Consider the following 24,429-nt stretch of genomic DNA (forward strand, 5'->3'; position numbering starts at 1 on the left):
GTGTTGGGCTTTTTTTTATTAAAAATTTTTTTTGATGATTGTCTCTGGAAGATCTCAAATAATGACAAGCTGATCAATTTCAAGATAATATAGATTAAGGATAAGGTTTCATTCTGAATTCTGATTTGGACTTCGCAAGTACTTGGCAAAATTAACATAATGTAACAGCTATCCTACTTTTTATATTGAAAAAAATTTAATTGATTGCTTTCAGAGAAGGAATAGCTCAGGCCTACATTATATGGAAAGTTCTCAATGTCAGAAAAGAAACAGAAGAATCAAATGTGATTGCTCTCTTGAAAAATTTATCATCATTATGCTTCTATTGTACATAATAATTTTTCAAAATTGTTTAATCCATAATAGATATTTGCTCGGCGAGGTTTGGGAAAAATTGATGATTTATTACGTCTAGAAGTAATGAGTATCACACCACCACAGGAGGAAGAAAGAAAAAAATTCCGAGAGGCCACCATCAAGGTATACAAAAGAAGTGAAATCAAAGAAACTTGCCCCATTTTCCTTTTGGCTAGATGTTTTTCAGTTGAAGTTACAGAATATATTTGATTGTTATTTTTAATATCATTCACCCTGAGGCAGATGGCGGTGATGATCTTTAAGAGAGGAGTCTTTGAACCACGAAGAAAGAGTAAGTCTTATGTAAGAACAAAACTGAGACTGAACCTACGGGAAGCACAGAATGTAAGTCTGGAGTTGGGGGCTTTGGGAATCTTCCCGGCTGTATGGCTAGACTATAGATCTACATTTGAAAACAAGGGGACAGTCAGGTGGCTAAATGGATTGATTGAGAGCCTGGCCTAGAGATGGGAGGCCTGGGGTTCAAGTGTGGCCTCAGATACTTCCTAGCTATGTGACCCTGGGCAAGTCACTTAACCACCATTGCCTAGCCCTTAACTCTCTTCTGCCTTGGAACCAATACACAGTATTAATTCTAAGATGGTTTTAAAAAAAATACCTTCTAAGACCTATGCATTCTTGATTCCAGTGTCTTTGAGAAGCTATAGAGAAGAGTCACATTTGTTTGCTTTGTGCTCAATGTGCCAGGTTCTGGGGATATCTGAGGACAAAGAATGAAGCAATTTGGAGGTGGCTAGGTGGTCTAGTGGATTAAGAGTCAGTCCTGGAGCCAGAAGGTCCCGGATTCAAATTTGTCCTCATACACTTCCTAGCTGTATGACCCTGGGCAAGTCACTTAACCCTAACTGCCTAGCCCTTAACATTACTTCTGTCTTGGAACCTATACACCATATTGATTCTAAGATGGAAGGTAAGGGTTTAAAAAAAAAGAATGACACAATCCCTACTTCCAGGAAGTTTATATCTCTTGTGAAAACTACCCATCTGGGTGTGTGTATCTGACTGTTAGCTTTGATTCTCTATTTGGTGCTTGACAAGCACAAGTCTAAGGATGTGTAAAGTAGAAGAGAACCAATCAATTATTTTTTCCTAATACTGTTAATAGGACCACCCAAACTATAGCGAGAAATTCACAACTTATCAAGGAGACTTCATCAATGCTCAAAATGCTCCTCAGTGGGGGCCTCTACATTATGTAGAAGGAGATAATGTCAGTGTCAATATAATATTGACATTGGAAAGGGGCAATGAGAGGCCTCAGAACAATGACTCGGTGGATCCACTATAGTACTTTAATTTGGGACAGATCAAATCTGGGCAATGATGGGCAATGATTTGAAACTCTGAATCAGAGTAAGAGTGGACTGGATATCAGTTGGAAGAATTGTACAAACTCCTCAAAACACCACCAACCCCCCTGAGTCTTCAGACCCCTCTCTCTTTAAGGAAACCATCCAAGTTGCCTCCCCTCAGTTCTCCCATCTACCAATCACTGTCCATCAATTTCCCTGTGCCAATGGAGGCTCTAGCTTAACCCAGGACCGCCCAGAGGTCTCTGGCTTTGCACATGTCTGTTGAAGGTCATATTTTCAAATAATTAAATCTTTGATCCTTTGCTACAGCCCTTTCTAAATCCTGTTAACCTGAGTAGGGTAGAGATTGGAATAATTAAATTTTGATCTAGGCTGCAGCCCTTACTCAATCCTATTAGGACTGAATAGGGTGGAGATTGATTCCAAGTATCTCCATTGTATCAATTCTAAAATCAATCATGACTCAAAGAAATTCCTGTTCTATGCTTAAGCATAGGTCAAAGTCCTTTCCATTGTTCAGCAAAAGGTTTCTGTCCTAAAGTAATCTTAAGAAGGGAAGAGAAGGAACCTCCCATGCCAATGGGGTTCACATTCCAATAGACTATAAGTAAGAAATTTTCCAAGTATGAAATATCCCAATGGTGAAATTTCCAACATTCATAAGTCTAAGAAATTTTGAGGTTTACAATGCTTTTTGGACATACACCATTACAAGCCAAAAGTTTTAACGTGGTGTTTACTTCATTGCTGGGTATAGACACAAATATTGCAGAATACATAGGGCAATTGTAGAACAGAATTAAAGAGCTATAAGAACTGGGAATTATTGTTCATGCTGGACCTCTTGACTTTACACAACATGATAGACATTTGGGTGATAATGTATGCCTAAAAAAATTTCATATAACAAGTGCTACTGAACCAATATGGCAAGGACCATATGATATTTTGTTGACAACTGCTACTATTATAATGGTAGCCGGTAAAGACGTGTGGGTGCATTGCTCGCATGTGAAGAATATATCATCAAGTGAAGAACATAACTACATATAAAGCTTCTTCAGTAGAAGTGGGTAATTGAGAAGGAAGAAACAAAGATCAACACAACAACAAGGACAAAACAAGGACAACAGAAAATGGACAATGGACCATGGACATGGTTTCAAAAGGACAGTGTACTGTTTGTAAAAACACATTGCATAAACATTACATACACGTTGCAATGTACATTGTTATAATCAACAAGACAAGCTGGCAACAATCAACAAGAGACTCTGGCAACATAAACTTTTACAAGCAAACTGAAGAAGAAGACTGCAGACAGATTCTGAAGACACTACACTATGCATTTCAATGGAAGAAGTTTGAAATAAAAGAGATTTGTATTTAGGAGAAATATGGTAAATTGTTAAGTATAAAAGTTTAGGGATGTAGGATGTTATTAACATAATGCACAACATATCAAGTGGTGATGTTACAAATTCTAATCAGCTGCAACATATAATACTTTATATGTACTAGTATAAAAATAACTTAATTCATAAGAATTTTATATCCACAGTACAGAGGTGTTTTTTACTCACTACAGGGAGGAGAATTTTATTATCTTCATAATAGGTGATTTCAGTGAGGCATGTAAATATAATGTACATATGTAAATTTTGTAGTTATGAATAGCTGTGCAAAATAGGTTTTACAAAGTTTTTAGTTTGCATAGTGTTGTGTTGTGAGTTGAGTTTGCATTAGTTTTTAGGTAGGATTGTTTCTGTAAGTAGAATAGGAAAAGTTTGCAGTTTGTATAGTTTATAAGATGACTTGAAAAAAAAACTAACATTAGGTAGAAATTGTTTTGTATTAGATTAGGAAAGTTTGCTTTGTTTCTATTTCCGTTGTATTTGTAAGGTAAATTTTGGAGTTTTATCTTTAGATAGAAAGTTGCTGTACTAGCATAGGAAAAATTGTGTTCTTTTGTTAATATTTTGCATTTGGATTATTGTAATTATAATTTGATTTGCAGTGTTGCAGAACTTTCTTTACTTTCTCTTTTCTGTTCTTTTTAATTCTTTCATTGTCTTTTGTATAGGATAGCTTAGAATAGGCTTAGTGTAATGATAGAATAGAATAAGTTTAAGGAAATAGTTCTATTTGGGTAGAAAATTATTGGGCTAGGTATAGAATAAAGTAGTGTGGTTTATTAAGAGCCATCTGGGAAGACTTGAGTGTCCCCACATGGTTCACGGGGCGGGGGGCGGGGTGTGTAGTAGATTGTTTGGCAATTAGGTAAGTATTAACAAAATTTCTTGATAGATTGGGAATAGACGGATAAGAGAGGAGTTGAGTGAAATGGATTTCTTTAAGTGAGAGTGGAATCTCAAAGAAGCAAACAGTGTGGCTGGATCAGAGCATATAAAGAGGGTTACAGTATAAAGTGGCTGGGGGCAGGTTCCTAGGTGTGAAGAAAAAAAGCCAAAAAACAGAGGTCCTGGAGGCAATAGAGAGCCATTGGAATGGAATGATGAGTCTGTCCAGTTTAAGATGTCCAAGAGGTTATTGGATGTTGTTTTTCAGTCACTTTAGTTGTGTTTGATTCTTCCTGAGACCGTTTAGTATTTTCATGGTGAGGATCCTGGAGTGGTTTGCCATTTTCTTCTTCAATCCATTTTATTGGTGAGGAAATTGAAACTAACAGGGTTAAGTGACTTGTCCAGGGACTCCTAGCTAGTAGGTATCAGGCCAGATTTAAACTCAAGTCTTGTTCTATTCACTATGCTACCTAATTGCCCAGGCCATTGGATATTTCTCTATCTATATGTGTGTTTGTGCTTAGATAGATTGATTTGGGAATCATCTTTGTAGAGGTGATTGAACTCATGGGAGATGGCTAGGAAAGAATAATAATAGAGTGAAAAGAGAAGAAAGCCTAGAACAGCCTCTCCTGCTGAGAAGGAGTGGTCAGATTGTTGGGAGAACTAGATAAGAAGTGTGTCATGAAATCATAGTGAAGAGAGAATGTCCAGGAAGAAAAAGTGATCAAGAATTTCAAAAGCTGAATAGAGATTCAGGAGAAAGAAGAGTGAGAAAAAGACCTTAGGTCTGGCATTTAAGAGATAAACTGAGGCTGAAAGGGCTTAAGTGTCATTTAGGGTTATCCAGATGTTAAGTGTCTGAGGAAGGATTTGCACTCAAGTCTTCTGACATTCCTTGTACAATGCCTGGATTCTATTCCTGATGTTACTCATGATTCCCGTTACTTTTCTTGGTTGCTATATCACACCATTGACTAATAGTGAGTTTGCAATGAATGAGATGGCTTGGACATCACTAGTCCCACCTTCAGAATGAAGCCTTTTCCACTGTTCCTTAAGTGCCTTCCCTCTGAGATGATCCCCAATTTATTCTCTTTATGCCTTGTTTGCCTGTAATGCATGGCTAACATTTTCCCGTTCTTTCAGGAGTGAAGGATGGCATTCATCTGGGCTTGATAACTTGAATTTATAAGTAGTGAGGGGCTCTTTTATACTCTAATTATTTTAGGTATTAACTTCTCATTAGCCCATAATTCTTCTGGCCTTTCCAGTTGAAAGATGATTCGCAATGACAGAGGAGACAGAAGCCAATAAAGGTTGAACATCTTTGCCTTTTCCAAGTTGACAGTTTTTTCCCCATTCACCTAGAGCAAGATCCTCTCCTTTCTTTGATCACTCTCTTTTTCCTATTATAGTGTAAAAAAACAAAACCAAATCTTTGTTATCATTCTTAATTTTTTCTCTCTAATCTCATTTCATTCTAAGCTTTTGTACTCTTTTTAAAAAACCCTTACCTTCTGTCTTATAATCAATACTATGTGTTGGATTCAAGGTAGAAGAGTGGTAAGGGCTAGGCAATGGGGGTTAAGTGTTTTGTCCAGAGACACACAGTAAGTGTCTGAGGTCAGATTTGAACCCAAGACCTTCTATCTTTGGGCCTGACTCTCAAACCACTGAGCAACCCAGCTGCCCCCAGGACCTTCTTGTACTCTTGACAATTCTCATTAGAGCTTGCGCCATTTTTATATTCATCCTCCATTACCTGCCCCTTGCTTTTGTCTTCCGAACATCTTATAAACTCATATTTTAGAGTGTGTAAACTGTACATCCACACTGACCTCATTAGACAATTCTTTTTTTTTCTTGCTCAGGATTTTCTTTTTGTGTCTTCAGGATTTCTTTCTTCAAAGAATTCCATCCCCTCCTAGGCTGACTTCCCCCTTGAGAATCTTAGTCTGCAATATTTGACCTAGCCCTTCTTTCAGGCTTTTGAAATCTGCCTTCCCAAAATCAGAGGAGTTCTTGACCTCTTTTGTATCATGGGCCCCTTCGGCAGTCTAGGGATGCCTATAGACTTCCTGGAATAATGTTTTAAAGTAATGAAGGAGATGCTAAATTTTGGTTAGTTACTAGGAAAAAGAAAGGTGTCTTTTTTGTTTCTCATTTTCCCCCATTTCTAAGTTCCATTAGGAACTTAGGGTCTAGTGCCCAAGACCCAATGACATTAAGGGGAGGTCCAGGGACCCTGGATTAACAATTCCTGATCCGTGTGAGACTGTGCCTGATTTTTTTCCTCTTTGTTCCCAAATCCTCTAAAAGAACATGTCCAAAACAGAACTTGATACCTTTCCTCCCTTGCCCACATGTGTTCCTAGCTTGCCTTTTTTTTCTTCACTCAAAGACCCCACCACCCTTCCAGTCACGGAGATTCAAAGCCTCCTAGTCACCCATGATTCCCCTCTCTTCCTCACTTCCAGTACATTGCCAAGATATGTCGATTCTGCCCTGTCACACATCTTGTGTTTGTTACCTTCTCCACATCTCATGACTAGTTTAGGCACTCAGAATCCCTTGGTTGAACTCTTAGCAATTGCCTTCCTGTTTGGTCTTCTTTGCCTGTAACCTCTCCCTGTTCCAATCCATTTTCCATGTGACTGCCAAAGTGTCTTCCTCTCTGACCACTTTCCTCTCCAGCTGAAGAAACTTCAGTGGCTTCCTACTGCCTCTATGATAAAACAAAAATGTCTCTGTCAAGCATGGAAAGGCCCTCACAATGTGACTCCAGCTGACCTTTTTAGGCATCTTAGGACATTCCTCGCCTAGCACTCTACATTCCACTCAGCTGCCATTTTTGTCCCCCCCCCCCACCCAACTTTGCCCAGACAGATTCTCATGCCTGCAATGCCTCCTCATTTTTGCCTCTTCATAAAGAATCCCTGCTCAAGGATGACGAAGGTCTTCCCTGGTTCTTGAAGTTTCTAGGTTCCCCTGTTAGATTGTATTTACTGGATATTCATTTATTAAAATAATCAAACTCTTACATTCTATCTTAGAATTGATAAAACAATTGTTTCCAAGGCAAAAGAGAGGTAAGGGCTAGATAATTGGGGTAAAGCAACTTGCCAGGGTCACAAAGGAGGACCTACTTATTATTATTTGATCTTTTGATGTCAACAAGCCTGGTTGTGAAGTTGATGACCTTAAAGGTGGTATGGCTGGTGGTAGTATTCTCAAAGGAGTATTAAAGATGGGACAGGAGTTGGAGGTCAGGCCTGGCATTCTGGTCAATCTCCTGGCCTGACTCTGTATCCACCGAACCACCTAGTTGCCCTCTATGTTTTTATTTTTTACTTAATCTGTATACATATTATATACAGCTAGGTAGCACAGTGGATGCCATGCTGGGCCTGGAGTCAGAAAGACCTGAATGTAAATCCAACCTTATTCACTTCCTGTTATGTTACCCTGGACAAGTTACTTCACTGTTGTCTACCTCAATTTACACATCTGTAAAACAATGATCTATTATTGTCATGAGGATCAAGTGACATAATTGTAAAATGCTTAGCACTATCCCTGGTAAGCACTAAATAAATGTTAGCTATTGTTATTTCGCTCAATAGAATGCAAGCATCTTGAGGACGAGAATAGTTTCATTTTTGTCTCTGTATATTTCTTGCCCAGCACAGTGCCTGGCACATAAAAGATGCCTGACAAACGTTTCTTTGAGTTGTCTTATGAATTGAACAATTTTTCCCTGACTTCTTAATAGAATGAGTGAATAATAAAATTTTAAAGCTGGATGTTGTTCATATTAATAATAGCTAGCCTTTAATCCCTTATATATATATTACTTACTTTACATATGTTATTTGAACCTCACAACAACTTTGGGAGGTAGAGGTTAACATTATCCTTATTTTACAGATGAGGAAACTGAGACAGATGGAGGTGAGGGGACTTGCCCAGGGTCATGCAGCCACAAAGTATCTGAGGCTAGTCTTTCTGATTCTAAGTCCCTTACTCCAGCCCCTGTGCCATTTAAGTGCTCCAGAACAGGCATTATTACACATCTGTCCAAGAACCATTACAAACCAGATGGTACAACTTGGAGCCAGAGGCAGCACAACTGCTTAGAACTGATGAACAGTCAAAGAAAGAACTGTGCCAGGTTCATCTGGGTAGGGCTGAATCACTCCAGGATCCACAGGTTCTGTTGGCCCAGCAGATGGCAGCAGGAACTCAGGCTGTTGGTTTCTCTTTGCTGTGGAACCTAAGGGAGGAGAGAGAAGATGGGGAGAGTCTGACCAAGAGAGGAATGGGAGAAAGGCCATGAGCTAGGAGTGAAGGGAGTGCTGGCTAGATCCTGGCTCTGCCATTTGGCCCCTGCATCCCCCTTGGGCACCCATTTACATCTCTAGGCTTCAGGATCTTTGGGTGTAAAGTGAAGGGGTTGGATTGAATCACTTCTAAGTGCCCTTGAAGCTCACTATCTTCTCTGTTGGATCCATGGGGCAAGCCTCTCCCTCTCCTTCTCTCTCCTCCCTTCATCCCTTTTTGTCTCTCTCTCTCTCTCTCTCTCTCTCTCTCTCTCTCTCTCTCTCTCTCTCTCTCTCTCTTCCCTCCTCGTCTGCTTTTGTCTCTTGTACTCCTTCCCTCTCCTCTTCTTCGTTTCCTCTCTTTCTGTCTCTGCCTATCTCTCTCTCAATCAGAGAGATCTCTGAGTATCTGTCATGAGTAATCTAGACACTTGTTTCTTCACATCTTTAATAGGCAGAAGGTAAGGATTAAAGAAATGATGCTAATCTATCCACACAGAAAAATAAATAAGAGATCAAAGAACTAGTCTAGTGACCCTATCCAAAAGCAATGAAGTTGGTTAGTTTCATATATGTATTTAGAAAATCCATGATGATTCTAGAGCTCACTATTGTCTTTTCTAATTGCATAGATCATCTGATGAATAATTGGTTCTAGAATTTTCATTAGTATCAACGTCAAATCCATTAGTCTAATAGTTTCTGGAATGGAACATACTTTTTTTGAAAATCTTTCCACTCTTTGATGTTGTTTTCAATCATGTCTGACTTTTTGCATTCCCATTTGAGTATCTGAGGCCAGTATTGAACTCATGAAGATGAGTCTTGTGGATTCTAAGCCCAGCACTATGCACTATGGTGCCATCTAGCTGCCACCTCTTCTCATCTATAGTTTTTGGGATTCTCTCCCATTCTCTGTGACTTCTTAAAGATTACTGACAGTTCTGAGATATAGCATTGCAAGCTTCTAAAATATGCTGGCTGACCTTTGAGGTCTTTTATCTTTGGGATTCAGTGATTCTTTGAAATGTTTCACCTCAGCCTAGAGAACTGAATTCATTTAAAGGAGCAAAGTGTTTTCTGAATATCTCCTCATCTGTTTGGAGCTTCAATTCCCTCTTAAACATGCTTTTTCTGACTTTCTCTCTGAGATAATTTTCATTGATTGTATAGATGGAAGCAAAGGACAAATTTCAGTCTTGCTTTCTCTCTTCAATGCCTGCTCCAAGCAGTGGGCCTAACCCTTTCTTGTTCTTATTGCTCTGAGCATATTTTTTAAAATCCTTTTTTCTTTTCCTTAGCATTTGCTCTTTCTGGCCTTTACATCTCCCAGTTCTATTCTTACCAGCCTTTTACCAGTCCATCATAATGTTGTCCTTGGTTGTAAGCTTATTTGATGTTTTGTATGGATCTTTTAAAACATCTGAGCTCTCTGGAGAGCTCCTTATTTAACTACATTCCTTTCATTAGCTGTATTACCTCCTTTCTTCCTCATTCGGGTCAGTTGTCGTATTGCCAAGATTTCCTTCAGAACTAGGACTTCTTACCATTCATGAATTTAGTTGTAGACATGGCATAATACCTACCTATTCTCTGAAGACCTTGAAATCTACTTTCTTGGCAAGTCAAAAACTTCAGCCTGCCCACTTTTGGTTTAGTCCAGGAATTCTTAACCTTTTTGAAATCTGTTTTCTGTAGAACTCTTTGACAATCTATCGAAGACACTGGACCATTTCTCAGAATAATATTTTTGAATGCATGAACTAGAATATATAATATTAAAAACAAATATTTTCAGTTATATTGAAATAGTTATCATAATGTTAAAGAAAAAAAGACCAAAAAAAGTTCATAGACCCCAGGTTGAGAACCCCAGATTTAGTCTAATATGTAATCAGTGGATTGAGATCTAGGCCTACAGTCAGAAAGTTTTTACTTCAAATTAGGCATCAGACACTTTCTAGCTGTGTGGCCCTGGATAAGTCACTTAACCCCATTGTCTAGCCTTTACCACTATTCTGCCTTGGAACCAATACATAGTATTCATTCTAAGATGGAAGGTAAGGGATGGTGGTCTCTTGCTCTACTGATTTCTGACCCTTTTGTATTCTCAAAAAGTTCTTGGGTTGGGTATAATTAAGAATACAATTTCCCTTTGAAATTTCCCATAAAATGTCTAGGTAATGTCATGAATATAGTGGTACGTTTGGAATCAGGAAGACTTGTTTCAGAAATGGACTAGTTTTGTTATTCTGTCACTTAACCCTCGTTTAACCTCAGTTTCCTTATCTGTAAAATAGGGTGGTGATGGAGATTATAATAAGACCTATCTCATTGAATTGTTGTGTGGATCAAACCAGATAATATATTCAAAGCACCTTATAAACCTTAAGAGTATTATACGAATACCAGCTATTATTATTAACTACCTCCCAAGAGATGAAGTTATTATCAACAAAGCTGGTCAAGAATTCATCATTTGTCCTGCTTTTAGAAGATAGAAATTTATAGTCAATATCTGAAGTGCTCCCTTTCTTTATCACCCTGGTGCCAGCATTATAACCCATTAGGAGGCATCATGTATACTATCCATCTGAATGGGATATTGGGGAAGGATGGTTATCTATTCCACAATTGTATCATTTTGGCTTTTCTCCTTTTAGAGTCACTAAAATTCTCCCACCCATGCTTCTGCCCATATTTGTGGATTTCTGCAGTGGTGTGTCCTTTTCTGAGTGGAGAACTCCTCCTCTTCTCCTGTCAGTCCCCTTTGGATATATGGCATATACCCGCCCTTCCATTGTCATCATCAGCCAGGAGTTCCATTCTTCTAAGTAGTGGTGCTCCTTTGGCAGTCAGACTTTCCTTGGCCAACATTTCCTGTTTATTACCCAGAACGTCATTCAGTGGCACAGAGATATTTGAAACAAAAACAACAACAACAACAAAAGACATTCAGTGGCACAGAGATATTTGAAACAACAACAACAACAACAACAACAAAAGACCCAACCTGTTCCTTTCTGTTGTTTTCTCCTGAGAATTGCAGAGTACCACCTCCATTTTATTTCCCCCTGTGCCATTCCCCAATGTTTCTGGGAGATGGACCTGATGAATACCAGTTGCTGCACAGTGAATTGGGGTAGTTATGAATCCTGGAGACATGGAGAGAAATCAGTGGGAAGCTGGGGATGAAGTGGAGAGCAAGATCTTGGTATTTAGTGAGGGAGGTTGGACCAGAAGGCTTCAGTGGATCCCTCTAGATCGATGATCCTGTGACTTTATTTTTTATTTGATTCTAGTTGCAATGGCCACGCACAGCTACAGAGAAGTTGTTGAGTGAGATGTTTGATTGTGGATCAGCCCAGTTTTTGGCTGTCTTGGAAGCCCTTTCTGAACCAAATAGAAGAGTGTTACAAACTGGTCACTTGTCAGAGGAAATGGAAGTTCGTGAGGTCATCGCTGAGCTCTTCATGGCAGCAAGCGAGCTTTTATCAGGTAAAGACAGAGGGAAAATGAAATTTTGTGGAGCAGCTAGATAGCACAGTGGATAGAGTGCTAGGCTTGGAATCAGGAGGAACTGGGTTCAAATCTGGCCTCAGACAGTTCCTGATGGTATGATCCCGGGCAAATCAGTTGCCTCTAATACCTAGCCCTTGGTGTTCTTTTGGCTTAAATTTGATGCTAAAAATGGAAGGTAAGGATTAAAAAAATAAGGTTTTGCAATTGAAAGTTCAGAGCTTTTGAAATGGTTCATTGTGTGTGACTTGAAGGGCACTACTGAAGGTCCACTCTCTATTGAAAATGGGTCATTAGTACCATCTCCTATTTCTGGGGTCTTGACATATTATGTTTGTATGAAAAAATCTTGTTATAGAACCATAGAATGCTAGTGCCAGAAGGAATCCTAGTTGTAACAACAGTAATAGAAATAATTATAATGATAACAAGAGCTAACATTTAGATGGGACTTTAAGGTTGGCACAGCACTTTGCAAGTATTATTTATCTCATTTTATCCTCCCAAGAACTTTGGGTAGTGAATGTCATTATTGACCCCATTTTATAGATAAGAAGACTGAGAAAGACAGGTTAAGTGAATTCTCCAGGGATTAAATGTCTGATGTTGATTTGAACCCAGGGCTTCCTGACTCTAGGCCCAGTGCTCTGTCCATTGCTTGATCTAATATCTGATTCAAGCCCCTGATTGATAGAAGAATTTCCTTTGTTTCAACCCAGCAAGTTGCCATTCAATCTCTTTTTGAACACCTTATATGTGACAAGGAAATCACCACCTTATATGACAACAGTTTGTTTTCTACAATGATTTGTAATCATTTCCCATATGAGTTTTACCCTGCATTTAACTGTAAAGGCTATTTTGAACTGTATTGAAAACCTGAATTTTCAAAGAATATTTAGAGTTGATTTCAGTTCTTTCTTTTTCTTTTTCAAGATGCATGTAGTAGCCATGGGAAATCCAGTTTTTCCAAAAACATCTCTCTACAGCTTTCTCAAATGCAACTCGCCATTGAAAGCAAACAAAGTGTTTCAATAGCTGCTGCAGTGAAGTTGATAAAATTATCTTTCACCTTTGAGGAATGGCATTTGTTTAATTCTGCTGCTTCTCAGTTTATCGGTTTTCTTCAGGTAATGTGCCCAGATCTTTTTTTAAACTCTTACCTTCCATTTTAGACTTAATACTGCTTATTGGTCCCAAGACAAAAGAATGGTCAGTAAAAGGCCAGGCAGTTGGGCTTAAGTGACTTGTCCAGGGTCACATAGCTAAAATGTATCTGAGGCTAGATTTGAACCAGGACCTCCCATCTCCAGGCCTGGCGCTTTTGCCCCCTGAGTCACCTGGTTGACCCCATACCCAGAGTTCTTGCATTGTTATTTCATGTCACTGAGGTAAGAGTAATGAGCTGCTTAACAATTTTATGGGTCCAATGTTTCTTAGCTTCAAAGTGGCCCACACTTGCAGAAAGCCAGGAAGGATTTAATGCTTCTGGCTGCGATGGAACCGCTAATTAATGTGAAGCGGAATAAAGGCTTAAGCTATGCTGGTGAAGGAGGCAGCACTACCACTGAAGGAGCTCGAAGCTCAGGGAGAAAAATTGTGTTTCAAGGTGAGTTTTTGTCAGAGCATATAAGGATTCTACCACTTGGAATCAGGAAGATGACTATTCTCATCTGTTAGTGTGAGAGAGCTTAAATAACCAATATGTAGATTGCATTGTTCTCTCCATCGATGAGCACTTACTATGTGCCAGGTCCTGGGCAGTGGGCATTCAACCACAAAAGGCAAAATAGCCCCTGCTTTCAAGGAAGTTACATTCTATTGGCTATATTTGGAAGCACAGGCAGAATCAAGGTGTGCTTGAAATAGGGCTAGGGAGTGAGTTCCAAGAAGGATGCGCTGAAATGCCCTGCCCACTTCTGGAAAAAGAACCAGACCAAACCATAGATTCTCCCATAAGTCAGTCAATAAGCATTTATGAATTGCTTCCTCATTCCAGGCACTGTGCTAAGTGCTGGGGATGCAAAAAGAAACAAAAAAATTGTCCATGCCCCCTGAGAGCTCATAGTCTGTGGGGAGACAACATGGAGTAGCTATGTACAGACAAACTATAGAGAGGATAAACTGGGGGTCTTCTTAGAGGGAAGGTATCGGGAAAGACTTTTTACAGAAAGTGGGATTTTAGCTAGGACTTGAAAGCAGCCAGAGACAGACATAAAGAGGAAAAGAATTCTAGGAATGTGGGAGAGCCAGTGAGACTTCCTGAGGGACCTGTCACTTTGGGATGATACCCTAACCCCTTAGGGGTCCCTTTATAGGATTTTAAAGTCTTAAAAGTGCTATACAAATGCTAGTTCTCTTCCTCTTTCTCTGGTCTTTCTTCTCATCTTCATTCTCCTCTTCTTCTCACTCTTTCTCCTCCTCTCCCTTAGCATCTTCTTCTTCCTCCCCTGTCTCCATCTGCCCACTTCCTTTTTTCTCTCTCCACCTTCTTCCATCTAGAATCCCCTTCCAGTTCTAGGATTTGACAATGATTCCATACTCCAGATGTTGGGAGTTTATGCCTCTAAGTTATTTTGTCACATTGGATCAAAGTGAAGCAATTCCTCACCTGCTCATCGTCAGAAATTGGACTCTAAGAAACATGGCAGGGCAGGGTCACTCACTGTTGCCTTCGTATTCTTTGCTGTTAGCACCTCACTGAGGTTCTGGGATTACTCTAGAGCATTATCTGTGTATAGAAGTGAATCATAGAGGTGGTTCTGGATCTCAATCCAGTCTCTGCCTACAGACCCATCCTGTAGAAGGTCGGATCTATGCCAGCTTCTGGAGCATAAGCTCAGACAGTTAAGCTATTTGACTATGATCACTGATGCTTGTGGCTACCTGCATTTACTAGCCTTCTGCCAAGAGATGCTAAAACTTATTGAAAGGTGGCAGGCTTAGGATATTAGATCTGGAAAGGACCGTAGAGGTCTCAACACCATGATTATACAATGATGAAGGAATTGAAGCTATGGAACAAAAGGTATTTGCTGTCAGTATCAAGCAAACATCTTTGATTTCCTTCTTCCTTCTCTGGAAGGCAAAGCGGTACCCAGTCCTCTGCCACTGTAGGGCCCGGCAACTTCTGTGGCTACTGGCTGCCTCAAACTGCTCTAAAGTTTATCTAGGCACTGTTTGGGCACACACTCCAAGAAAGCGATGTTGAATGAGCACAGCTGGGAGAAGACTTGGCTCTGGAGTCAGAGAGAGGACCACTGTTTATTTCATGTTTCCCAAACTGCTTACCTGGCTGGCTTTAGGCAAGTTGCTTGAGAACCTTTGAACTGGCCTCACTTTCCCATTTGGAAAGTGAGGGAATAAGACTAAATGACCTCTGAGGTACTTTCCAATTTTAGACCTCGTGTAAGCCCTGCTGCTCAGGATAGACTGGCACAGTGTATTGCCCAACCTGGCTATTATGTAGTCTTAAAGAATGTCTAACCCTAACCTTATGTATTCTCTACTTTTTATGGCAGGTTACACGTAAAAAATGGCACATGAAGTCAATTTTTGAGAATTTAATTACCTTTTAAGTTCCATAGTTAGTTAAAATGGCCACTTAAAGACAGCTTTTGTAAAAAAGAGTCTTTTTGAAATGCCAGCCTCACATCTACCCATTTTGTCTCTAGATTTGGATTTCCTTGAATCCACTTTAATTTGAGTCTACTTGCATAGACCACTGCCATTAAGAATATTTTCTAGAGATGAATACTACAGATATTGTTCACTGCATTTTAGAGCTAAAATTAGGCATGAATTGAGGTCCTAATTTTGATTTCTTTTGACATACTGAGTTTTTTGTTTTTTGATTTTTTTCCCTCTGTTTCATGAATCAAGAAAATTTCTCATTATCTGGAAGCTATTCTGATGATATTTTCTATTTGGCATCGATGCTGTTTTCCTTCATTTGTTCACCTACTGAGGTAAAAATGAATATTTCTGACAGTTCTTTTAGGATGTTATAGGAGGCAAACATACATTTGATTGCAAAATTGAAGAGAAAATCACAGTTTTCCTTTCTTTTAAAATATCAAATTATTTATTCACAACCTTATTAGAAAAATGGAAAATAATAAATATCAAAATCCCAATTGATCATGATATTTAATGTATTTTATTATAGAGGATAGCCCTCCATTCAACTTTTCCCCATAAAATGATCAGCATTAGTAGTAATTATTTCTTCTTAGTATCTGCTAACTCTAGCTTTCTTTCTAAATGTCAGAGAAATAGTGTCAATCATTTTATGAGTGAATGTTTAACTAATTTTGCTTCCAAAACACTGTCATTTTTTAAGTTTTAAGGATTTAATTTTTTTCATAAGTAGAAATTATTTAGAAATAGTCCTTTGTCTGAATATAAAATTTTCTGAGTATTGTCTTCTTAGCTCATATCCCATTTCAATTACTTTAACAGGAATATTTAAATTGGTTTGTAATATAAAAATTTACTGCATCTAATATTGGTTAAATCAGTAGACTATAATTGGGGGTTTGGAAAAAATTTCCATTTTAATGAGATTTTTCTATTGTAACAGTATTTGTTTGCAGAAGGATTTGACCTGTGATAGCTTTTTAGCTTTTTGAAATCTGGTATTTCTTTCTTTCCTTTCACAAAGAATTATGGTAATTACTATAATACAGAGTAAGGATAAGAAACAAAGCGTACAGGGCAGGGACATGAGGTTTTCAAATGATTTTCCTTTCATCCAATGTTATTATTCCCCCTTGATCATTTTATAAGCAAACTCATAATATCTTGCAAACCATCAGCAGTAGTTCATGTATGCTGGTATTTGCTATCCTCTTTTGGATTAAAAGACTTATATAAGTTAAGGGACTGACCCATATAACTGAGCCAAGAAACTTTAATTAAGTGCCTATGATATTATTAAGTACCTAAGATACAGAATAGACTTTGCTAGCCATCTGAGAATTGATGTGGCACAACCTTAGGAATTATGAAGAACTCTGCTTCAAAAATATATTAGTTGTAGGATTCTGGATAAGCTGATTAGGTTCTCTCAGCCTCAGTTTCTCCATCTGTGGAAAGGGGAAAATAATAGCATCTACCCCCCAGAGTTGCTGTGTAGATCAAATGAGAGAATGGATGCAATGTGTCCTATAAATGGGAACTATTATAGTTAACAGACCCCAGTGAACAAAGATGAGGCAAGAGGATGATTTTCTGAATCCTCTTGAAATAATCAACTATTTTAAAATGTTTTTTATATATTTTTAATTTTTTTAGTTACATGTAGAAACAATTTTTGACAATTGTTTTTTGACATTTTAGAATTCAGATTTTCTCCCTCTCTCCCTTCTCCCTCCATCTCATTTCCCACCACCAGGTGTGACAAGGAAATCACTTTAAAAGGCTGATATATATTAATTTAAGGTCGCCAACGAATTCAGCTATGTAATTCTTAATTGAAAACTCAAATCAGCAGTCAACCTTTTATGGAGTTTTTAATTACAAACAGGAGGAAGAAAGGTATTAGAGAGAGAGAGAGAGAGAGAGAGAGAGAGAGAGAGAGAGAGAGAGAGAGAGAGAGAGAGAGAGAGAGAGAGAGAGGGGAGAGAAGGGAATAGGGCTTAAATACCCCCTCTGTTTAGGCTGGGCCAAAAGGCCCAAGCCCTTAGATAGCTGAGGCAAAGAAAAGAGATCAGTCCCTATCACTCACGTGACCAAAATGGAGAAACAGTCTCAGGGGCCTCCACCTCCAGCCTCCTTCAGAGCAAAACTTCTCAGAGCACAACCTCTCAGAGCAAAACCTCTCCAACCCCCCTCAGTCCTCAGACCACACTATCTTTAAGGAAACCATCTAAGTTCCCTCCCCTCAGTTCTCACATCTACCAATCACTGTCCATGTCATTCCCTGTGGAATGGTGGCTCTAGCTTAACCCAGGACCGCCCAGAGGTCTGCCCCTTTGCACATGTCTGTTGAAGGTCATATTCTCAAATAATTAAATTTTGATCTATACTGCAGCCCTTCCTAAATCCTGTTAGGACTGAGTAGGGTGGAGATTGTAAGTTCCAAGACCTGGTTCTGTCATTCCCAGTATCTCTATTGTATTAATTCTAAAATCAATCATGACTCAAAGAACTTCCTGTTCTACGCTTAAGCATAGGTCAAAGCCCTTTCCATTGTTTAGCAAAAGGTTTCTGTCCTAAAGTAGTCTTAGGTAGGGAGGAGAAGGACCCTCCCATGCCTAGGGTTTCACATTCCAATAGAGTTTCTTACTATCAGTAGGAAATTTTTTCCAGTATGAAATTTCCCAATGGTGAAATTTCCAACATTCATAAGTCTAAGAAATTTTAAGGTTTACACAGGGCAGTGAATAATCTATTATAGGTTATACTTGCACTTTCATGCAACACATTTCCATATTGCTCATGTCATGGTAGAAGCCACATATCATACATACAATTGAAATTTCATGAAGGAAATGTAATGGAAACTGGAGTGCTTTGATCTGCACTCAGACCCCAACAGTTTCTTTTTTGACTGGATGGCATTTTCATCGTAAGTCCCTTGTTCTTGGGAACTTACTTTGCTGACACTAATTTAGTCCTTTACCCATTAAAAAAAATTTTTTTTTATCTCCTGTCCCTGTCCTTCCTGTATCACTCACTATCTCACTTCTTTCCCATCCTTCTAGATTTTAAGAAAGAAATAAAAAAGGGAAAACCCTACTGAACATTCAGACTTGGTTTATTCTGTGCTGTTTACTGAAAACCATTTGGAATGGATCTGTTTATTTCTTTCATTTAACATCCTTTTCCAGAAAATTCGTCCTGATGAAGAGATCGTTGTTGACCTGATAATGTTCCTGTGGCAGAAATGCAAAATGGGAATTCAGAAGATCTATTCAGCAAGAATGGATTATTTCAAGTTTGTCCAGAAAGTCAAAACTAACAAAGTATTTCTTTTTGTTTCTATTATGCTCCATGTGGTTATATTTTATTAAGCTTAGTCCAGGTGAAGAGTCACATCTTACAATATTTTTTGGGGGGGTAATAATTCAATCATTATCACCAAGTATTTTATTAAGGGCCAACTGTGTGGCATGCAGAATGCTAAGCACTCAAAGAAAGATGAAAGATATTTCCCTACCTGCAAGTCTAAACAACCTAATTCATTTCACTGGCCAATCATTTTTTAAGTGCCTTTGATGTGTAGATGTTATTTGAGGCATACGATGATAAAAACCAAACCATTCCTGCTCTCAGGGAGCTTACATTTTGTCTGGAAGGGGATGGAGAGAGATGGGATAACAAGTTTCTAGAATTTGGATGAAGAATATTCAGGAAGGAGAGAGCGCTGCCAATTGGGGGAGGCTTCAGGGAGAAGGGGACACCTAAGAATTCTGAAATGTCTCAATGTGGAGGGAGAACATTCTTGGGTCTAGAGATGGCAGGGACTTTAGAAACCATCTAAAGTTTTTAAACCTCTCATTTTACCAATGAGGAAAGGGAGGTCAGTAGAAATGATTTGCCCAAGGTCACACTGGCAGCAAGCAACAGATACAGGGTTTCAACTCAAGTCTTGAGTCCAAATCTCATGCCCATTTCAAAGTTTCCCTTTGGCTTTCTCTATGGAAGCAAGAGAAAGATTATTGAGTTCAAAGATCAGCCAGTCATCCATTTTGATTAACACTTGGTATCTTTTCCTAAAAAAATCTTATCTTCTATCTTAGAATTGATATGAAGTATCTGTTCTAAGGCAGAGGAGCAGTAAAGGCTAGGCATTCGAGGTTAGGTGGCTTGCCCAGGGTCACACAGCTAGGAAGTAGTTGAGGCAGGACAGGAACCCAGGACCTTCCTCCTGTTGGTCTGGATCTCTATCCACTGAGCCATCTAGCTGCCCTGACAAGGTAGCTCTAAACTTTGCTTTGCATGTCTCTCATCCTCATTTTTTTGGTGAGACATTTTGAATTTGAAAAGCATGAAAAAATAAATATATATATATATATTTCTTGGATCAAATCCATTGAGATAAATCCATAGAGGAGTTGTATAATAGAGAACACAGAGAACAAAACAGCCAATTTCCGTTTTGTTTCCCAGTAATACATGTAGATTATTGTCAAGAGAGAATTCAGATGAGGGGAAAAGAATGGAAACTATTCTACTAAGCTGTAACACTCAGAGGATGAGAAGGAAACTATAATAACTAATTTTCTTATAAACTTGAAGCCAGTTAAGGTTGGGTACACAAGGTTGCAGGGAGGCCAAGTCATCATTAGTGAACCTACAGTGATGATGGGAGAATCTCTCTAATACTTTCTGTTCCATCCTGGATCTTCCTAGCAAAAATTCCTCCTAGTCTTCTCCTTTGTGTGCTGCAGAATAAGGTAGTCTGCAGCCAAGAAGTCCTGTTCCTCATCCGCTCCACCTTGTCCCAAGAAACCTTGTTGTTGTTTAGATCCTGTTTCTGGCTGCATGTCTCTCAGCTCTTGCTCTAGGCAACTCAGTGAGACTATAAATTCTTGAGAATGAGCCAATATTCATTGGCAGAGGGAATTGCTTGTGAGTTCCTTATACCAGTGAAACCATGGGGCCAATCCCTATCTCATTTGTGTGCTTATATGTGGAGAACAGAAACAAAATCCATGTTGCACTAACCTGATTTATTTTTTATTTATTTTTCTTCTCTGGTTTCTTTCCTTAGTGGATTCAGCTGCTTTGGCAGATAAATGAAATGATTAATACTTGTCAACCAGAAGACCTCAACCCTGTGTTTGTAGCTGAAGTTGCATTACGACTAAGTGAAATACTGGAGATTTTAGGAAAGCCAGAAAAAAAAAGTCCTGGTAAAGTATTAAATGAGATCATTGAAAGATTATTTGGACAAATGAGCATATGAGCGAGTCCAAGGCCTTCCTGTCACTTGATTGGGAACATTTCTTTGGAATCCAGCCGCATACTTAGGGTGATCCGGAGCAAGCCTTACTCCGCCTTAGGTTTTTAATAAAATGGAGATGATAATTGAGTTGTAAGGATCAAAGGAGACCATGTATGTAAAATGGCTTTGAACAAATAGTAGCTATTATGATGTCAGGAATAACTAGATGCTAAAATTGTAAAACTAAGCAAATATACCAATATTATATCATTTTGAAATTGGTAATAATACAGACATATGAAAGGGCTGAAGTTGTATCTTTGCTTAGCCAGTTTTTATTTAAAAAAACAGTGGAAATGTATAGCATCAATATATTGCAAGGAAATTATTTAAAATACTTTAGAAAATGAACTTCATAAGAATCCACAAGCGTGTTAGAATCCGATGCTATTTATTACTCCTTTGAAAAACAAACACACAATTTGTGAGCCTTCCTATCCATGTGCCCTTCTCTTCTCTTCCTCTAAAGCTTTTCTGCTCTCCCCTTTTCTCTCCCCAAGAGAAACCAAGCTGTCCCAGTCTAGTCCATTAATATAGGAAGTGGCTCCTAAAGGAAGGGAATGATCATCAGGAGTAGAGGTGGACCAACATATGTAGGAAAATTGGCTAAAGTCAGGCTGTGAATGGTTTTAAATGCCAAGTAGAAATCTGTATGTTATACTAAGGGAGGCCACGGAGCTTTTTAACATTTAAAAAAATTTTTTTTATGGTTCACATTTCAATTAATTTGACCACAGGCAATTTATTTGTTTTTAAACTATAATCTCCCTTTATTTTATATATATATATATATATTTTTTTAATGTTGCTACAAGTTCCTCATTACTACCCACCAACCAAGTTCATCAACAGAACTCTCCTTACAGCAAAGTTAAGCAAAACAAATAAACAGGTTGACCACAGCTGCCAGTTGATGCTTCATTCTGTACCTAGAGTTCAATACCTTTCTCATGAGAAGTGGGAGGATGCTTTACTATGTGAATCCTTGGTTGATCATTGGGTTGATCTGAATCCTAAAGTGTCTCACTATTCTTTTCCTTTATTTTAGTGTGGTAATATTTCCATATATTCTTAGAGTTACAGAAATTATTCTCCTGTTTCTGCTTTTTGTTCCATACCAATTCATGCACATCTTTCTGGATTTCTCTGACCTCCTTAAATTTAGCATTTCTTGGGTCATCTTATTTGTCAATATCCCCGAATTTGCTCAGCCATTGTGCAGTTATTGAGCTCCCATATTCCTTAGCTGCTCTATTTTTGTATATTTAGAACCTCTTCCTCTGGCTTTGGCCTCTTTAGTATACATGCCTGGCAGTAGTATTATCATTAGATTGAAAAGTATATGTTATTTAGTGAATTTTCTAGCATAATTCGAAATGAGTTTCTAGACTAGTCAGACCAGTTCATAGCATCATCAACAGTCCAGTAGTATGCCTAACTTTCTTCAGGCCTTCCATCATTTAAAATGTTTACCTTTTGTTTTCTTTGCCAATCTAAGATCTATAAGGTGAAGCGCCCATTATTTTAGTTTCCATTTCTCTTATTAATGATTTGTGGAGTCTTGTTTCCTTAAATTGTTGATAGCTTGCATTTCTTTCTTTTTTTTTTTAAAGATTTTTGTCTGTAACCTTTGACTGCTTGTTTCTTTGGAAAAAAGCTTCTGTCTTTATCCATTTGTATCAAACCGTTTCTTAAAAGAATATATCTAAATACTTGTTAGCCAGTTTTTACCCCTGCCTTTCTCACCCTGTTGCCTCAGGAATATCATCCTCTTCTCTCTGCTTCTTTCTCCTTTTCTTTATCTAATTCTACCTCCCTTTCCCTCCCCATCTCTTTGTCTCTTTGTTCTTTTGTGAACGAAATGAGTCCCTTCTCCTCCCCAGACATGAGAAATAGAAGGGTGGATGTGACATATTTCTAATGAGGAAAAAGAAATCCCCACATTTTCATGGAATTAGACATAAAGTAACACTTCTATCAGCCCCAAAGACACTTGAAAATGTCCAAAAATCCTCTTCAGAATTTTTACAAGTTGTCATCTATTACCCTGTGCTTCTCATATTCAACTTGCTTTTCTTCAAGTGCCAAGATTTGAATTTCCTATTTATTTCCTACTCATTTTTCTCCTGCTTTGTTTAATTGCTAGCTTTACAACAGAATACTTTATTTCAATTATTTTTCATGGGAAGTATATGGTATTTTATTAACATGTATTTAAACATGGAATTTTAAAAAATGTGTTATATTCCAAAGGGCCAAAATGCAAATGTGACTTGCACATAGCAGATCTTGAACAATAATAATAATTCACATTTGTTATGCTTTACAATTAATAAAAATACTTTTCTTTCAACTGCCTCATGAGGCAGAGCAAATATTATTTATAGATGAGGAAACGGAGGCTTAGAGGTCAAGTGGACTTGCTTAGGATCATATGACAAGTGGTATAGCTGACACTGGAAACTAGATTTTATGGTTACAAAAATGTGTTTCTGATATTGAATTAAAATAGTTGCCATTTTACATTTATAAAGTGATATCTTCCTCTCTTTTCAGAAGTGCCTTTTCCTTCACTTAGATGTATGCATTCTGCCATGTATGTTAAATCTAGTTCAAGTTGACAAATATTTATTTAGGACTTGTTATGTACATGGTAATGTAATTGAGTCTTGAGGTGGATTAAAAGATAAGACACGGTTAGGTGGCTTTCCGTCTGGAAAGGGAGGGAACAACATATTCAGATCAGTACTTTGAACATCATGTATTCTCAATAAAGAGTTGTTAAATTCGATTGGTTATCACTTGTCAGAAGCAAAGGATCATTTAAAAGTCTTGTATTTTGAGCGATCTGTGAGTTCACTGATGTTATAATTCTACTAATATAGAATTAACGCATGGATTTTAACCTTATCCTGCAGAGACTCTACCCATCATGTTGGAGGTCTGTTAACACTTCATGGGTGTTAGTGTGACATCTAGTCTGTTTTTTTCTAATCACATATTTTCTTGATATAGGATTCATTTCACTTGACTTACCTTCTATTCACCATTGGTAATATACTACAAACTATACCCACTATTCATTTTTCCATTGTGCTTTGGGCCATCTTTAAAAATTATATGGAGATTTAGAATTCTCAGCCATATAATATCATTAGAGTTTTCATCCTTAAATATGTAGATTTTATATTATATATGTTCTTTACAAGTATGTACATATTCATGCATGAATGTATAAGCTATATGAACACATCTTTATATATGTCCTTCTTGCATCAGATTCTTTATGACCTCTAGGTAATTTGACAGATGAGAAGTTGAGGCAAATAGAGTCAAATTACTTGCTCAGGGTCACACAGCTACTAAGTGTCTGAGGCCAGATTTGAGCTCAGGAAGATGAGTCTTCCAGACTTCAGACCCAGCACTCCCTCCACTGTGCTACAGAGCTGCCCATGTGTATTTATGGGAATATATGTACATATGAGAGAGAGAATGAGACACACACACAGATTTTGGAGGGTGAAAGAATAGCTTTGTGTTTTGAGTTCTTCCACAGCCTGTATCCAATTCGCTGGGATTTCTGGTTTATCGTTTGCTGATCTCTCCCCCTCTGTTCCATTTGGTGAGTAGTATCTGTCTAT

General features: G+C 38.2%; 1 protein-coding gene and 1 long non-coding RNA gene across 7 annotated transcripts in view; one reads left to right on the forward strand and one right to left on the reverse strand.

The window, feature by feature from the left end:
• CFAP54 (cilia and flagella associated protein 54) overlaps window positions 1-24,429 on the forward strand; it is a 377,407-nt gene that overhangs the window by 19,103 nt on the left and 333,875 nt on the right. For 3 of the 6 annotated variants that reach the window (XM_007503244.3, XM_016425734.2, XM_016425736.2), the window contains exons 7-14: window positions 367-480; window positions 601-702; window positions 11,619-11,814; window positions 12,772-12,965; window positions 13,276-13,444; window positions 15,718-15,803; window positions 18,669-18,803; window positions 20,555-20,696. In XM_007503244.3, the coding sequence (XP_007503306.2) occupies window positions 367-480; window positions 601-702; window positions 11,619-11,814; window positions 12,772-12,965; window positions 13,276-13,444; window positions 15,718-15,803; window positions 18,669-18,803; window positions 20,555-20,696 (1,138 nt within the window). Of the gene's footprint in view, window positions 1-366; window positions 481-600; window positions 703-5,303; window positions 11,531-11,618; window positions 11,815-12,771; window positions 12,966-13,275; window positions 13,445-15,717; window positions 15,804-18,668; window positions 18,804-20,554; window positions 20,697-24,429 lie in introns of those variants that run through there. The other 3 variants (XM_007503246.3, XM_016425737.2, XM_056798675.1) reach the window with 3 other exon arrangements.
• Window positions 683-8,541, reverse strand: LOC130454510 (uncharacterized). Its single transcript, XR_008912113.1, has 3 exons — window positions 8,093-8,541; window positions 6,528-6,722; window positions 683-5,403 (listed from the first exon to the last, which is right to left on the reverse strand). It is a non-coding gene; the product is annotated as an uncharacterized LOC130454510 (long non-coding RNA).

Source organism: Monodelphis domestica, chromosome 5, assembly GCF_027887165.1.
Source record: "Monodelphis domestica isolate mMonDom1 chromosome 5, mMonDom1.pri, whole genome shotgun sequence".
In the NCBI taxonomy this organism is placed as follows: Eukaryota; Metazoa; Chordata; class Mammalia; order Didelphimorphia; family Didelphidae; genus Monodelphis; species Monodelphis domestica.